The sequence below is a fragment of the Tursiops truncatus genome, chromosome X, assembly GCF_011762595.2.
Source record: "Tursiops truncatus isolate mTurTru1 chromosome X, mTurTru1.mat.Y, whole genome shotgun sequence".
NCBI classification, from domain to species: Eukaryota; Metazoa; Chordata; class Mammalia; order Artiodactyla; family Delphinidae; genus Tursiops; species Tursiops truncatus.
This window is the reverse complement of record NC_047055.1, coordinates 92,788,808-92,806,888: the sequence shown is the minus strand read 5'-3', so window position 1 is coordinate 92,806,888 and position 18,081 is coordinate 92,788,808. Positions and strand designations below refer to the sequence as shown.

The 18,081-nt window shown below is 37.6% G+C and overlaps 1 protein-coding gene across 15 annotated transcripts in view; it reads right to left on the bottom strand.

Moving 5' to 3' along the window:
* CASK (calcium/calmodulin dependent serine protein kinase) overlaps positions 1-18,081 on the bottom strand; it is a 389,881-nt gene that overhangs the window by 119,453 nt on the left and 252,347 nt on the right. For all 15 annotated transcript variants that reach the window (XM_073799304.1, XM_073799307.1, XM_073799309.1 and 12 more), the window contains exons 6-8: positions 17,549-17,651; positions 11,537-11,712; positions 6,707-6,829 (exon numbers count right to left, since the gene is read on the bottom strand). In XM_073799304.1, the coding sequence (XP_073655405.1) occupies positions 6,707-6,829; positions 11,537-11,712; positions 17,549-17,651 (402 nt within the window). The remainder of the gene's footprint in view (positions 1-6,706; positions 6,830-11,536; positions 11,713-17,548; positions 17,652-18,081) is intronic.

The window sequence follows — 18,081 nt, the reverse complement described above, 5'->3', positions numbered from 1 at the left end:
CTTGTAGATTACAAATTTTAATTGTGTTAGGTCTGGTGATATTTAATTAACGTACACTGAAGAACAAACATCAAAATGGGTTTTACATTATTTTTTGAATAAAAATTATTTTGTATCGTGATAGAATACAGGGGAAAAAAAACCCCAGGGAAGGTTTTATAAACAACAAGAAGAAAACAAACAAACAAAAAGGTGCCGCATGGTATAGTAGGAAGACAACGGTCCTGGAGTTGAAAGACTTTTGTTCAAATTCTGGGTCATTTAGGTCTAGCTGTATGACCTTACATTCTCTCAGTATCACTTGTGCCTTTTTGCAAACTAATCTTATAGGATTGTTATGAAGATTAAATGAGATGCTGTATAGGTACATGTTTGGTTTCCCTGAGTTTTAATAATCACTTTTATTAGTCAAGACATGGAAATCTCCGACATAAAAAAGTTTAGGAGCTTTTAAAAGTGTGTGTGTGAGAACAAATAGTTTACTAAATAATCTTGGCTATTTTCTAACTGAAAACATGTTCCTATTACATAAGAAAAAAGGCAAAAATAGAACAGTGAGAATTACAGAGGAACAAATCTGTAACACATTTTTAATTTTTAAAACTTACTTTATTCATTTCCAAAAAAGGTGAACCTAGTTACAGTATGTTTTTGAATAGAGAGTCTAAGGCTGTTATGTCCAGTATAGTAGCCACTAGGTAAGATATATTTACATATTTTAAATATAATAATATGATAAATATTTAAATATAATTAAATATTCAGTTGTACGAGCCACATTTCAAGCACTAAACAGCCAACATGTGGCTAGTGTCTATCACATTGGACAGTGCAGATATAAACACTGCCCTCACAGCAGAAAATTCTTATTGGACAGAGCTAGTAGGGGGTCTTTCCTTATTACTACTACTGAACTGAGGCTAAAATCTAACTAAATTTCACTTAAAATGAAATTGTTCAACATTTTAGGCATATGTAACAGAAAAAATTTCCACTGCTTTTTAAGAAAAAGGGGGGTTTCATTCCCTTTCTCAAGCCCTTTGTAGTCTTTGCAGATAGTACAACTGTGATCAAGTCTCTGGCTGACGCCTAGTGTGTGTGTGTGAGTGAGAGAGAGAGAGAGAGAGAGAGAGAGAGAGAGAGACAGAGAGAGAGAGAGACAGAGAGAGAGAGAGAGGGCCTGGGGAAAGCGGCTTGAAAGATACATGTCATGTCTGGATTCTAGAGCCAGAAACAGGCATTGGAGCTGATTTTTAAAGCACTCCCCAATCCACAGAATAAACTCTTCTTTTTCCAAAGTCTACTTTTTTTAGTTAAGAGTTCTTGATAACAAGGAAATTAATGACTCAAAAGTGAAAGCAGCTAACAGAAGATTGAAAGCTAGAGAAAAGAAGTCCGACAGCGGAGGGACCCTAGGACTCAGAGGTGTGATCCTGTGGTGATATATCTGGGTGTTTTTTTGGCCTCCTAACATATCCTCACCTGGGTGTGAGAGCAGCCCACAACCTGGAAACTCCCAGGGGAGCGCAGACAAAATGACCCCCAAGAAAAGCCTCCTCTCTTTAGCCAAAGGACTGAGAAGAGGTTGGCTCTGCAGGACAGAAGCCTTTTGACTTCACCCACTCCATTCCAGGGGATCACCATGAAAGAAGCCAAGTTCCTCCCCCTCAGAACACTTTCTACCAAACCAGCCCTGCCTGAAGCAAAGAAGAGCAAAGAGGTGGCACCCCACCCCTAGAGAACAGGGGCAGGATTACAAAGAAGAGGCAGCTGGGGAAGGAGGGGCTTTGGCACATCCCTAGTATACCCATGTGTAAAACCAATGACAACCAACAGAGCAAGAACTTTGAGACTAAACTATGGTTTATGAAGTACCTCCCAGGTTCCAAATGAGCCTCTGGGTAGCATACAAGTGGGACAGACTAGATGAGTATTACAAAGGCATTGAAAATGAAATTGGCATTTGAATCACAGCCCATAGAAGTGGACTAGGACATGTGTTCTGAACCTAATTGGGTTAACTGCCTACCAAAATAGAAGATTTAAATAAGAATCATAGTCTCATAACATAATAATACTAAAAATGTGCAGCAGAGTATCCAGAAGTACTCTTCATACTAAGAACCAAGAAAATCTCAACTAAATTAAATTTAAATTTTGAACGTTTAAAATACATCACTTCCACTCTACATGTTTAACCCCTTCTACAGGCTTCCTAATTCTGAATATCTTGAATCACTCAACTGAGCCTCATCAATTTTCCTTCCTTAATCGCTCTTGGTCTGGGTATTTCTTTCCCACTCCCACTTTTACTCCCTGCTCCAGGCCCCTGTCGCTTCCTAACTGGACAGCCCAGCTTCTATAGGATCTCTTTGCTTCTACTGCTTGCATCCCGACAGGCAACCCACCTGTGCACAGTGTCCACAGGAATTATATGAGCATACTGCTTGCCCTGTATCATTGCTCAAAAGCTTGCAGTAGCTTTTAACTCTCTATACCCTAATATCTAAAGTACTTAGTTTGGCATTCTAGATATATTCTTCCTCAAATCAAATTTTCAGGCTACTACTACTGCAACCCTTCAAATAGCTGACTTTTGTATTATGCCAGTGTACCCTGACCCCATCCCTGAATGCCCTGAACACTTATAAGGTTTTGCCTGTGCTCCTCTGTACCTCCCACATGGGCCCCCTTCAGTCCTACTAACATGTTACGAGCAGCCCTCTCTGGAGCGCTGGCCTACAGTGACCTCTCATGCCCCGCATTAGTCTTCCTGGGCTCATACTTCTGTATTCTTGTGAGGTGCTTCTCACGTGTGACTTCTTTGAAGTTATCTTTCTGTTTCTTTATGTTATATTAACAGCATTTGAAAATTCATTTCACGGGCTGACTATGCCTTTCTCTCTAATAGGTTGGGAAGTTTAATGCATAGCAGACTGAACTCTATTTCTAGTGAACACCTCTTCTGCTCACCATTCACTAAGGTGAAGTGGAGAGAGAGATACGGACATAGTCAAAAAATTTTTTTTAATAAAATTATGCTTAAATTATGATTCCTGATATTTTCTAAACAGATGAAATCATAAGATTGAAAAAAAAAAGTCTGTTAAGGTACCTCATACCAGAAAACAAGTAAATAATAACAACCTCAAAGCATTATAAAAATGAGACAAAAGAAAAAAAAATATTTTTCTGTATTAAACAGTCCTACCTGAAACTAAAAGTAATGTGATATGAATTCAGAAAAATGTCTATAGCAACGTGTCTTACACTTTAATGAAGTACTTGATTCACCGTCCCTTGTGCACACTAGATGCTGAATATACTTTTAATTGGTGTGTTGATTGATTTTTCCAAAATTCAAATTGATTAGCCTAATATAAATACCCTTTTTGTCTTTATTATAGTCAACATACTTGGAGTCTATATATATTAAGGCTACAAAGGGTGTGAAAAGAGCTCAGTCGTTTATAAGAAAATTACAATCTTATTTGGCCTTACTTTTGTTGGAATGAATATTTACAGCAAACAGCACTAATTTAGATAAAAGTGTTAAATACATATAATTTAACAACCACAAGACACTCACATAGTAACTGGTCTATTTACTCAAATTCCCTTTTGAGATGGTATGATTGAACAGGACTTTTTTTTGTGGTTTGCCAAAGAAATAATAATTGTTTTGGACATAAAACAACGGTATCATGACTTTGGGTACTCTTCATTACAAGGATTTTCATCATTTTATTTCTCTACATTGCAGTTATTCAGGAGTTTTTCATATTTAAACCATAGCTTAAATTTTTTTTTTTTTTTTTTTTGCAGTACGCGGGCCTCTCACTGTTGTGGCCTCTCCCGTTGCGGAGCGCAGGCTCCGGATGCGCAGGCTCAGCGGCCATGGCTCACGGGCCCAGCCGCTCCGCGGCATGTGGGATCCTCCCGGACCGGGGCACGAACCCGTGTCCCCTGCATCGGCAGGTGGACTCTCAACCACTGCGCCACCAGGGAAGCCCCATAGCTTAAATTTTAGCCATTGCTAAATTACCACCACTTATATGCACAGAAATGATTTAAAAGTATACATGGAAAAGTACTGAAATATAAGCCTGTTCTCATCAGCTAGATAATATTCTCATTGAATTCTTCCATCTTCAGATAACACACTGCAGCAAAGGTAAACTGTAGTTCAGACATGGCACGTGACACTAAGCTCAAACAGCCTCCTGGAATTTTTTCATTTAAGTTACGGACACTTTTTTGTCTTTTGTCTTTCTGGTGCCAGAAATCTATTGTGTATTAAGCTCAGATTATTTGGAAAAAGAACTATAATCATTGCAGGGATAAGGGTTTCCAAAAATAAATGTTATTAGTCAAGGTATGCAAGATAATGAAAGCCAAATTTTCTAAAGGATCTTAAAAATGACTAATATGGCTGCCATTTTCACTGTTATTTGGCATTTAAACTAGCTTCAAACAAACAAAAGATCCCCATTATGAGAAACTGAGGCAAAGGAAAAATAGGAGTCCCCCCAAATGGTTTATTTCTGGGAGAAAATAAGTACAAGAAAGTATCTCAGAACTGTTTACTCTTTTCAGGAATAGCTACAACTGGGGAAATTCAAGTCAAGAATAACTAGAACCAAGTATCAGAGGGTTGAATGCAGATGTGAGAAGTAATATTCTTAAGGAGAATCAAGATCCACTGGAATCTCAACATTGTTTGATAATATTATTATTCCTTGTCATCGCTGTTAAGATACATTATTAATCTATGTTTAAATATACATTATTATTTTGCATAATTTCTGGGGAGGTAGCATGGTATAGTAGTATGAACATTTATTCATTCATTCACTCATTAAATCATTAACTAATATTTATGAGCACCTACTACATGTCAGACACTTTCAAAGGTTCTATACAGAAGTGAACCAACTGCGAAAAATTCCCACTCTTATGCAGCTTATATTTTATGGGAGTAGACAGATAAACAAATAAGTAAAATATAAGTATGTCTCATGGTGACCAACACTATGGAAAAAACTAAGGCAGGGAAGGGGGATAGGGAATACTGGTGGCAGGGAACATTCCTTCTCTCAAATTTTAAATTGGGTGGTCAGGGAAGATCTTACTAAGAAGCTGATGTATAAGCAAAGACCTGAAGATGGTGAGGGAATAAGTCATGAGGATACCTTGGGGAAGAGTATTCTAGGGAAAGGGCACGACTAACACAGAGGCAATGAGGCAAGTATGGGCCTGCTGAGGAACAGCAAGGAGGCCAACGTGAGGGAACAAAGTGAGAAGAGGAGAGTAGTAAGGGGTGAAATGAGACAGGTATTGGGGAGCAAAACTGTAAACTAAATTAAGAATACCTCAGGGGACAGGGCCTAGCCTAAAGGTATAAATTCAGGGTGTACAGATAGCATTTAAAGCCATTAAAACTAGATGAGGTTTCCAAGGGTCTGAGTGTAGACAGAAGGAGGAGGGGCTGTGGCACCCCACTGTGAAGACCTGGCTGGGGGAGATGAGAAAGAATCAGCACCATCTGAAAAGGAGCAGCCAGAGAGGTAGAAGGGAAACCAGGAGAGCAAGGTGTCCTGAAGCCAAGGGAGGACAGTGTTTTGGAAGGATGGATGTCAAATGTTGCTGATATGCCAAGAGGGAGAAACCTGATATTTCGCCACTAGACTCAGCAATGTGAAGGTCAGCAGTGACTTGACAAGAGCTATTTTAGTGGAGTTGGTAGGATTGCAAACCTGGCTAGGGTGGGTTCAAGACAAAGAGATGGGAGAAACTGGAGAAAGTGAGTAGAGATAAATCTTTCTAGGAGTTTTGCTGTCAAGGAGAGCAGAGAATAGGGGTAGAAGCTGGAGGGGGTGGTAAGGTCAGGAGAAGATGTGTGTGTGTGTAATAAAAATAAACTGTAGCTTGTTAGATCCAACAGAGATAGGAAGTTGATGATGCCAGTAAGCGGACACATGTGAGAGCAGTGACCTTGAGTAAGTGAACTGGATAGGATCTTGAGTACAAAGGAAGGGGGTGTGGCAGGCTGAATTAAAATCCTGGCTCCACCACTGACAACTTTTGTGACTTGAGGCAAGATTCTTAACCTCTCTGAGGCTTAGTTTTCTCACATGTAAAGTGAGAATTTCCTGGAACTGTTGAGCAGTGTAATGTCTTCATCAAATAGTACTGTCTCATTGAAGTCCCAAGTTATACCTTTAATACTTCATCAGCAGGATGGGATATAAAAAGAACTTTTAAAATCTGCCTTTTTCCTAAGACAATAAACCCATATCTAGTATCTACTGAAATAAAAATAATGCTATGAAGTACACATTCACACCCAAAATAATGATAATCACTTTTTAATTATCACACAGTTGAGTGCTATTTCCGTTGTTCATGTTGCACATCTTTGGAACATGTGTTGGTAGAAAACAAATAGGCCTTCCTCCCTGATGGATTCTGCCTTAATCCGCTTTTGTACCCTCTTGTGATGAGAGCTGAATGTCACTCGAATGGTACATCCTCTTAGATGTTTACAGAGGATGTACAGAAACAGCAAATAAGACGAACAAAACTGTAACGAAAAAATGCTCAGGAAAAAAAAAAAGGGTGGAAAGGGGCACCTTACAGAGCAATGCATTCCTGTCACTGGAACTGTTTAAACAAAGTGTAGATGGCCACCTATGAGCTCATGTACCTTAAGCCATGGGTGATTCAGCGCTTCATAAACAGTGATCCTTTCAGCAGGATCCAGCATCAGCATGCGGCGTACTAGGTCTTTGGCACTTTCAGAGATATGGCTCCACTGCCTTGGATTCATCTGAAGAGGAGGAAAAAGGAAAATTACAGTTATGTCCAGTGAGAAGTTAACATTCTCTGTTATTTAATATTCCTATGCTGTTTCAACAGGAATAAAATTCTTGGAGCAGGGTGGAGAAATCTGATTCTAAAGGCTTGCTTTCTAAGGAAGAAGAGGACAGATACAATTCTTTTTCTGTTGTTGTTCAATACATGAGAATTTGCAGGAGTAAATATTTGTTATACATGTTCTTCTTGTTATATATGTAATAATATTTTTAATAATTGAAGAATAGAACATTCATGATTCCAGGTTCTACCTCAGCTAAAATAAAGAGTCTAGAATGTAGACTCTAAAAAGGTTAGAATACTTTGATCCAGAAAAGACTAAAATAAAATTTAAAAATTTGAAGAAATATTTTTAATATTTTGCTTTTAAAACTTGGAATTGGCAGTAATTGTGAAGCTATGCAAAGTAGCTTTTATTAATAGGAGACTTTGGTCACTGTATGTCATTTTCAGTATTTAGGAAAAAATATACCATTACTAAAGGCCTTACAAAAAACCCAATTCACTTGTATACTGTTCTTAAAGAAGTTACTTTTCTTTCTCTTTTAGAGATGAGACAACTAAGCCACAAGGTAAATTAACTAAAGTCAAACAAAAAAATTATGAGTTGTTCCTAAGACACACAACTTGTGAGGAAGGCTGTGGATCTATGAGGAAAAGAGTTGGAAGGCTCCTGGGAAAAGGGGCATGTCTGAGACCAGGAACCAGGAAAAAATGGAAAGCAATGCTTAGGGCTTGGAGTTGGGAAGGTAAGTGGGGACAGGAGGGTAGAGATGGAGTAGGGTCTCACTCCCTATTTAATATGAGGAAACTGACTGATTGGGTGAGCTCATGGGAGCTGCCTGGCGCCAGGAGCTTTACGCAATGCCATGGCTTTAAGTGGCAGAGACCTTTGTCACCTCCTAAGGGAGAAAGATGCAGAATAAGTCCACAACAGGTTAAAGGCAAATGAAATCACAACTTGCATCACAGTACACATGAATCATTATGATCCCGCCAAGGGTTAGTATTAGACATTTCGCTCTGGCTAATGTAAGGCTTTGTTCTAGTAGAGGTGGAGTGGAAAACGTTCCATTTTCTTTTTCTAACAGGCAGAATTCCAAACGATAGTCACTTCTCTTGTCAGATTACTTAATTAAATGAATACCATGAGACTGTTGAAATATTGTCATCCTACTGAAATTGTGATCAGTTGACGAGTTTGAAATAAGGAAGTATGTGATTAGATGGGGCTTAGATAGCCTTGCTTCCTCTTCCCCATCTTGGAGCTGATGTAGTCTTTAAAGTCTGAATGATCTGTCCTCAGGAAAGGGGTTGAGAAATCATCTGAAAGTGGTGGTAAGACTTCTGAAGTGAATAGAGGTTGAGAAGTATACTCCGCAGTCCTTTTTATGAGGAAGCCCAATCCAGGGTTTTCTCTTCCTTTGGCAGAGAAGACTAGTTGAAATTAATTTGGGAGGTTGAGTACATAAGGGGGAACAAAACAGGGCTATAAAACAGTCTCACTTATTTGAATACTAAAGCCAGGCAGCTAAGGACTCCTGCTGTGTAGATACCAACTGGCTATCCAGAAATAAGTGATATAAGATGACACTGTATCTTTTAGAGACTTTGTGAAATATATTTCTGTCCTTTATAAAAAAATTAATTGAAATTAAAAGTTAGCATATATTTTAGTTAAATAGTATTCTCCCATATTGACCTTAAAAGATCAAGTAAGCTAGTAAACAAGAATAAAAAGTTAAATTAAAATCATTTAAGACCAGTAGTAGTTTATAAACTATGACAATTTAAATGTACTACATTTAAAATATGTCATCAAAATTTTCTTGAAAATACTCATAGAGATCAAGGATTTTAATATTTATTTTGTTAAGGGCGACCAGGGTGATAAAATGATATTTTTGAGATCTGCTTCAAAATAATCTAGTAGCATGTGGAATACAGATAAAACAAGGCTGGCTGTACGTTGGTAAGTGTTAAAGCTGGGGGTTCATTATACTATTATCTCTACTATTTTGTTTGTTAGAAATTTTCAGTAATAAAAAATGTAAAAATAAATGCAGACACAATCACAGCACAGTATTTTTTTTAAAGGCCCAATAGGTTCATCACTGATGGTAGAGATGGATCTATACTTCAAACTAAGATGCTGAAAACCTGAGGCTTTTGTAAGGAAAGCCATGAATATAAGTGAGAGGTGAGGTTAGCCAAGTAATAGTAAATACGAATTAACCTCAAAGCTTCAAACCCCCAGGTACAGAAATTATGGTATAGCTGCCACCATCCATCTGACTATATTATACTATAATGCTAAGAATAGGAAATTTTCAAACAAATTTTTGGACATATGTGAACAGTCCAAGTTTTTTTTTTAAACAAAGAAACAAAGATAACTATTCAATGCTTTAAAAACAGACAAAATCAAATACCAGAAGCTGTTGGAATGAAGCACATTGCCTTGGAAACCAGGAAGTTAGCAACAGAACAAACACAAAAGAAGAATTCTATTATTAGCGAATGCTTATAACTCAAAAAGGCAGGTGGGAGATTTTAATATATGGTACCTACGTCATAAGCCGCTGTGAGGATGAAAAGAGTTAATATAAGTAAAGTGCTTAGAATAGTTCCTGGAACATAGTAAGTGCTATGTATGAGTTAGCTATCATTATTGCTAGTATTATTATTATGCTGATGCATTATTGTGTTTATTTTCATATGCTAGTATCTGTGATTTCACTTGGCAAACTTCAACCAGAAAGCCATAACCGTGCATTCCTGATAGCCACTTACAATTTCAAGGGATTGGAGGAGGATGATTACTTACAAGCAGTTTCCTGAGACTTTTAGTTACCTTGAAAGGATTGATTTTATTCCCCAGTGGTCAACTGACTCTAAGAGAAGCAGAAAAACCTATACTTAAAACATCTTTCTCTGTTAACAGAGTTTTGGCATATATCATAATCCAAATAAAATAAAAGACAAACCTGTATGCCTTTATAAGCTGATGGTACATAAAGCCCAAGGGAAAAAAAGTACAGACCATTCTCACCTTCTCACTTCCACAAGCTTCAGTTATGGCTTAAAGGATAAGGCTACAACTCTGAAACTACTTTACCTTTCATTTCTTTTTTTTTCTTTTTCTTTATTTGTTTCAAGTCCCATGTAAAATTCTAACATAACTGAGGAATTGGAAAAAAAAAAACTTTAGGGGCCTCACAGTTTTGGAGTGTAGTGTTATATAAACCTGTGTGTATCGTTTTATGTTGCCAGGCATGGCTGAAAATGAAACAGTGATTCTGTTGAACAGAAAGTACATGTGTTAATAATAACGGGAGGAAAAAGAACTTCCTCAAAATAAGCTGCCCTGATTTGATATCCAGACACATACTCCTCTGTGCTTCCCATACAGAGCATCCTATTCCGTCAGCCATACAAGGTAGTACAGGGCAGTAAAGTATAAGAGCTCGGGTAGTGAAACCAACCTTAAGCGTATTTCTAAGAACCCCCTAGGTCTTTTTGGTATAGCCACTCATAATGTCAGTAATGACGTCTTAAATTACTTGGTAATGAAAGTAATAATGTACTAATCAGGAGTCTGTGAATAGTACATGCAGTTTCCAATTCACAGTAGCCAAAGATGAATATAAATATTTAAATCACACCAAAATGGCTCTAAATTATATTATGAAATGCCATTGTGATATTGGCATTTCAGTTTATCCTGGAAGGTAAATGGCAAATTTTTCAGCTGTGCTGGCTGACTACATAAAATGCAATAAAATAACATGTATGATAAAGCAAAATCAAATAAAGGCTAATAGACACTAAATCTAAAATTAAGAGTGACTAATTACCTGGATGAAATTTCCATTTTAACTTTACAAATCAAGCAAAAAGTAATAAAAATAAAGCCCTTTTCTCAAATTACACAAAGAAGGGCCAAAGAAGTTTATTTTCCAGCTTAGCCTGAATAAGTGGGTTCGGTCACCAGACAGCTAATGGAAACTATAAAATCTGGGCACAGGTTTGTCACAAACACCTTACCCAGGGTAAAATAAAAGGTCAAATTTGCTCACAATAAATTCCAAGGAGCAGTCCAAATTCTTTCCCTGAGCTAGAATTTTATTTGAAATAAGTAGGGCACTAACCAATTTCTTTGACTTAGCTAAAGAGGCAGTTTTGCTAGAATGTACTTGTGGTAAAAAAATTTGATTTTAGTGTGGCTTTATGACTCTGAGAGCCCAGGACTCTTACACTGTTGATTTAGCACATGGAGGAAAAGGGGAACATCCATCTGATCTCTGGTTTTTACACTGTATCAAAGACGAGTGGGGACCCTGTTTTCTGGACTGAACACAGAGTTGGAATCCAAATACATGGGATAGACTTTAGAGGCAGCACAGAGGGAATGAGAAGGGAGGGGTGAGGCAATAGTTGTTTTAAAGCCAGTCACCTGGATGACAGTTCGGCCGATAAGGTCAAATTTATTTGAGGCCTTTGTTGCCTAACAAGGCTGGTGGATCAATGATGCAAGCATCTCTGACTGGGTGACTATGTGACAACCAGAAAGTAATCCAAAGACAGACAGCAACTTCAAAACACATTTTTCAGAATAATTTAATCTCAATGGAAAAATAAAACGTTCACAATATGTTACCTTATATTTTCCTTTAATAATGCCTTCAAACAATCTTTCCTTGGTTCCATAAAAAGGCAAACAACCGCTTAGCAGGATAAAAAGGATCACGCCACAACCCCAGACATCTACAGGTTTTCCGTAAGGCTCTCTTTTGACAACTTCTGGGGCCATAAAATGAGGTGTTCCAACTCGTCCTACATTTAAAATGACAACATCAAGGAAAAATGTTTACATAAAATGGGCTTTTTGTTTCCCATTTGAAAACTGAAAATACGAGAACAATAACAGTGTGAATGACAAGGTTAACAATGCAAATATTCTCTTACCACCTCTCCCCTCCTCTATAAAATCAAGGAAAAAAGGCAGAAAGAAAAAAATTTTTATCTAATCACGTCTTGAAAGTATTGAGCCCAGGAGAGGTACTTTGTCTTCTAACACTGTTACTTCCTACTGAATTCCATAGGATGCATGGTAAGTATTTACCTATTTGTTGCTTCATGAAGAAGTTGTTTAAATTTTCTAATTTTCACAAGTTTGAAAATTACTAAAAATACAGAGCAGAGGCAGGGGCGGGGGGGGGGGGGGCAAGTGAGAAAATATCTGTAGAGGAAAAGATTACTTTTGACTGTCAAATAGAAATTCTCAAATTAAACCTAATGCTTAGAACTTTTATTTGGAATATGAATCTGAAATCCTGTTCGGTTGATTTTAGGAATTAATTGCAGCAATTACCAATGGTTAGTAAGATTTTGTTATAGTAAGATTTTTTAGCTTCCTCCAAATGTTAACATTTGAACAGAATGAGAGCAAATATATGACATAAACCAAAGTAAAATCATGAAGCTCCTCCCATTCAATCTTCTTTGACGTCTATCTTCTTTGAAACGCTTTTTTCTTTTTTTCCTATCAAAGTTAGGTTTCAGGAAGGAATCTGAAAGCAGTTGTTTCTACACTAGTAACCATCTTTAACTCACCATCCCAAAAGAAGTCTTTTCTTCTACTGGAGAACGAAAGGCTTGTACCCTGTAGGGAAATTACTGTGGGAGGGGAACTGCCCACCAGACTTGGCAGCTCTTCTAGCTCTATGCAGGCTCCTCCTCTCCTCCCTTTCCCTCTACAGCCCCACCCTCATCATCACGAGTCCAAGATAATTTTTATTTTGAAGCTTGCACAAAACTTTATGTAGAGCTCAGAACTGTGATCAGAGTTTAAACACAGACCTCAGAGATCTTCTAATCCAGCTAGAGAGAATATATCATAAAAGTCTTGTTGGTGATTGTCAAACCTGGTTGGGATGAGAAGGATAAAGCAGCTCTTAGCTTGTGTCCTGGGAATATTCCTTTGCTGCAGATCATAATGGTTCCTCTCCTTCCCCCATAATAGAAGAGATTAAGTTCAGGGTTCAGGGAGTGAAAATATTTTTATTTAAAATGTATAGTAGATCAGTGAAAACTCTACTGGTTAGAAGGAAAGATTTTTATTTCCATATTGCCCCATTTGGTTTCCTCAAGTAACAAAAAGAAGTTGAAATGATGAGAACTAAGCCTTCTACTTCATTAACAGCCTGGATAGGGCAGTGCCCTTGGAGAATTTGCCTTGGTCTGATGGACAGGAGCTGGTAAGAGTAGGGAAAAGCAGGGTAAGAGATCAGAGTACTGGTACCAGGGCACCAGCCAGGTACCTGCTGATGGTTGGGATACTGCTTTGAAACTCAACTTGACTCCTACTATTTCCCTTACAAGGCAGGACCAAGCATCTCAAAATGTAGGCCTCAATCTGGGACTAGTCAGAGCCACCACAGCCAGCCCCAGACATCCAGGGGAGGTTCTTTCCATTTATCCATATTGAAGACTACCCTGGTTCTGGAGAATTAGGGTTCATCCTTGAGGAATATACATGTCTTTTGGTTCAAGAATCTGCTCACAGATGAAAGGGGAAAAGACCATGGTAGAAAGAATACACAGGAATGATTTTTTTATTGCATGAAGATCGGGAGGTGTGAAAGGACTGGAGTCAACCTTTAACATACACCAACCTCCTCAATTTCCTGGTTTGTGATCACTTGACTTTTCCTTCTTTGTGGTCACTTGATTTTTATGACTTTGACCACAGAATTCTAAGAATGGGAGGCCAATTACCAAGCCAAATTAAATGTCACTGTATATGAGACACTTCCGATGTACATTTAAATGTTACCTTTTTTGATAATATAATAAAAGCTTATTACCTAGAACCTCAGGGTGGGGAGAGCTGTTCTGAATAGGTACGCATTCAATACTTTAGGACCTGGATCTTTACGCACCGAAACCTTTTTACTTTAATAATTTTGGACGGCTCTCTTTGTACAATTTCCTGACTTCTCTTACACAAGATGCTGTACATAATTTAACCTCTTCTTGATGACTCAGAATTATCATTGTGGATACCAATGAAAGAACTCTGGTATGGAACCAAAATTGCCCTTGGGAACTTCAGAGGTATGCAAGGGTTCATTTCTTCAGTACCAAAAGGCTGCTGTGCTTTCCAACTTTTGGTGTCTGCTCAATGTATTTCTTTCTGTCAGGCTTTCATTTCTTTTCTTTCACTATGCTTACTCTAGCCTTGTCTTCTCCTAATTTTTGCATAAAATCTGCTATAAACTGTAATCTCATTAGAAACCAGATTCTTTCATTTAGTAAAAATTTCCTAAGTGCCTGCTAGGTCCCAGACACAATCTAGGACCACTGTGGGCATACAAGAGATAAGCCATGGTCCCCCCCTCTTGCCCTCACAAACCTCAGTCTTTGATATAATTACAAATCCCTGCATCAAATGCTACATGGAGGTATGTAGCCCAGATAGCTATGGTAATATGGGAGAGAAGGAATAGGGTTACCTCACTTGGGATGGTGAAGATCAGTTTGCTTTTAAGAGATGATTGTTAGCTCAGCTTTCAAGAATACTTAGTTAACTAGATACATAAAATGACAAAAGGCGTTCTAACCAGAGGGAAGAGCAGGTGCAAGGTATGAAGGAACACGAATCCACAAAAGTTTCTGAAAAATGGAAGCACGTCAGCCTCAGAGTGTGTCTTTAGATGCTCACTTGAGAGAACCATGAACAGGTATTAAGGGCAGGAAATGCCTTGCTGCTATTATAATTATTTCCTAGGTTCCTAGATATATTCTGGATAAGTGAGTTTTCCAAACAACTGAGTTTCAGATAGGGGAAGTGTAAATATACGTAAATGGTTTTTACTATATGGAACATATAAAGGAGAGAATTCCTTTCTATTTGGAGGACTGAGTGATCAAAGATTCTAATCTGACAGGAAAATAGCTTTCTGTTAAATATTAGCAAATGAGCTGATAAATAGTAAAATTTTTAAAAGTATTGATACCTTAAACAACATGAAAGCTTTTTATAAGAGAAATCATTTATCCCTTATCTACATCTGTAGACTGTATTTTAAAAGACATTACAATGCTTGAAGTAGTTATTTCAAGACTGCAAGGAAAGGTATGTTTAAGAAACGACAATATTTTGACCATCACAAAGCATTTTAATTCTAGAAGAATTGATAAAAATAAATTTTGCATAACTGACACACTGTGGGTTAAAAATCAGCTTTAAAAATATACAATTTAGGGGAAAGATTCATGGACTTTAGGAAAATAGATTAACATGTAAAAAATGTCTGGGTAAATCAAATGAATCCGTTTTTCCCCTTCAGTTGAGATGCACAGTAAAATATGAAGCCCATACCATTTTAAATACTAACAGGATGAAGATCCAGACCAAGAGAAACAAAGGCACTATAATATATATAGCATATAAAAGGAATATAGCATATATTATATAGCATATATAGCATATAGTATATAGCATATAAAAGGAATTCGTTTTATTTCATATCATCCCATCAACCGTGAGGATGCAATCGTCAGAAATTATGTGTTATTTAATTGTGTAGTCTTAACATGGGGATGAGTTGTACAAATACCGGATTTGAGAGAGTTAGTTCAACAGCAACGTTTGTTTAAAAACAACAATTTAAGATTTGTAGTTGATTGCACGATTAATATGAGCCAGCAGTGTTACAGCGTTGTCCAAAAAGCTCATGCAGTTTGGGGAGCCTGACAGAAATGTAGATCCACGGCAAAAGAAGTGATAACCTCAAGCTTCTGTGCGCTTGGAAGTACCTGTATTTGTGCTCAGTTTTGACTCTGTACTTGGTGCACAGTCAGGAGACTCTTAACCACTTTATGTGAGGAATGGCTAAATTAACCTAGGCAAATTAACTTGGATAGGACTTAGGGGAACATTATAGCTGTTTTCAAGCATCTGAATGACTATCATATGGAAGAATTAAAATTGTTTACTGTGGCTCCAAAAGTCAGAATTAGGACCACTGGGTGGAAGTTACAGGACGACAGACTTCCATTCAACGCAAGGATGAACGTTTCAATACTTAGGAGCTTTCCAAAAATGGAATGAACTGTCCTGGGACACAGTGAATTCTTTGCCACGTGAGGAATTAAACTAGAGCTCAGCCCTTTGCTGGGAATTTTATGAGAGAATTCAATCATTAGTTACAAGACTGGAGAAGTTAAGGCCCCTTCGAATTCTGAGATTCAATGATTCTGTGATTAAACTGTTCTTTGTTACCTGACCTTATGGTCAGTCCTCTAATCACAGATGAAAAATTTCAAAACTTTTCATTAGTTTTGAATTTACTAGTTCATTAGAATTAGAAGGAAAAAAATCAGTTTTCAAAACTATACTCAACTTGCAGTTTCTCAGATTCTTGGAAATGATTAGAAGAAAATGCAAAACTAGAGGGCTTCCCTGGTGGTGGAGTGGTTGAGAGTCCACCTGCCGATGCAGGGGACACGGGTTCGTGCCCCGGTCCGGGAGGATCCCACATGCCGCAGAGCGGCTGGGCCCGTGAGCCATGGTCGCTGAGTCTGCACGTCTGGAGCCTGTGCTCCGCAACAGGAGGGGCCACAACAGTGAGAGGCCCGCGTACCGCAAAAAAAAAAAAAAGAAGAAAATCTAAGCACAATTTAATTTTAGAGGGCAATGTGGTAAAATAATGATTTAAAGAATACAACTATGACTCATGGCTCATTTTTCAGAAGATGGTCTATGTTAATACTGCTTCAATGTTTTAGTAACAGTGAATTAAATGAAATATCCTGTGTAAAAGATTATTATTTTGATATTTATCATTTGTTAGGTATTTGAATTTAATACTGTTGATATTGTTCCTCTTTGTGAAGGCTGGCAGTACTTCGAGATGGAAAATATAAAGCAATGACTAGAAGATTGGTAGTCTGCAGAAGGGAGAATTAAGTAATCTGCAAAACTAAAGAACAAAACTAAAAACAGGGCAGCATTCTGAGCTGGAATCTACTGCAAGGAATAAATAAAACCAAATACTTGAATCTGTAATTACCATCCACCTTTGTACACTGGTGAAGAAAGTTTCCATTTGAACTTTTCTTCTTTTGTTTCTGGCATGGGAATTTTCTAATTATGTTTGTTTTGGCGAATAATAAAATCAGTCTGTACTCACATCTGCTTGCTCTTCCCAAATACACAGATTGATGGCTTGAGTGGGACTCTTTCACAAGTGGAAAGAGGAAAACAGTGTGAAATTAAAAATTAGCCATAGATGTAACCTGAAAGTAGTTAACACATTTTAGATTTGACTTCGTTTGGCCAGTTCAACTTTAAAAGTCACTTTGCCTCAAATATCATCTTCTTCCAATACTGTTTTAATCTTTGTATGTTGGGTCTCTTCCCTGTTAAGTGTTGGGGATACAAAGAGTAAAAAGACAGAGTCTATTATCTTAAGGGACTAAAATTCTAATTATGACTACAGAATTATTAAATTCAAAACTACATTATGGCACTTTTGTGGGTGGGTTAGGGTGAGGTAGAATGCGGTATGAAACACTGAGGATGGACTAATATTTAGTCTGAAAGTTTTACACCAGCCTGAAAGTGACGAGGTTTTGAAGGAAATTTTAAAAATAGTGTTCTTACCTCCAGCTACAAGTCCAGACTCCCCTAATTGAATAGCTACCCCAAAGCCCCCAAGTTTAACAGGTGCCGAGTTTTCCTTTGAGGCAAGGAGAACACAGTGGGGCTGAAAAGAAAAAACAAACAAACAAACCAAAGTTAAGGATTAACTGAAGACGAACAATTCAATTTACACAAAACCGAATAACATGACCATATTGTAATACTTTAAAAACTGGAATTACTTTGGATGCTTGAATTATTTCTCTATTCTCACTTCTGGCTGATTTCTCCAAAGACTTACCTGTTTTATCCAATATTTTTCAGGAATTATTTGTTTCCAAGACTAGGGTGTGGTGCTAGGAATTACTTAGGAAGCATGGATGTTCAAGACAGACATGTTTTCTGCCTTTTCATGCAATATTTTCTTCCTTTGAGTGACACTCTACATTTAAGGAAAAATATATTTTATACCTGTGTTTCTTGTAACCTCTGACTTGACCTACAGAGCCACTGTATCTTGGCCCTTAGGGGATGTTGACGGCCCTTTCTTTGTC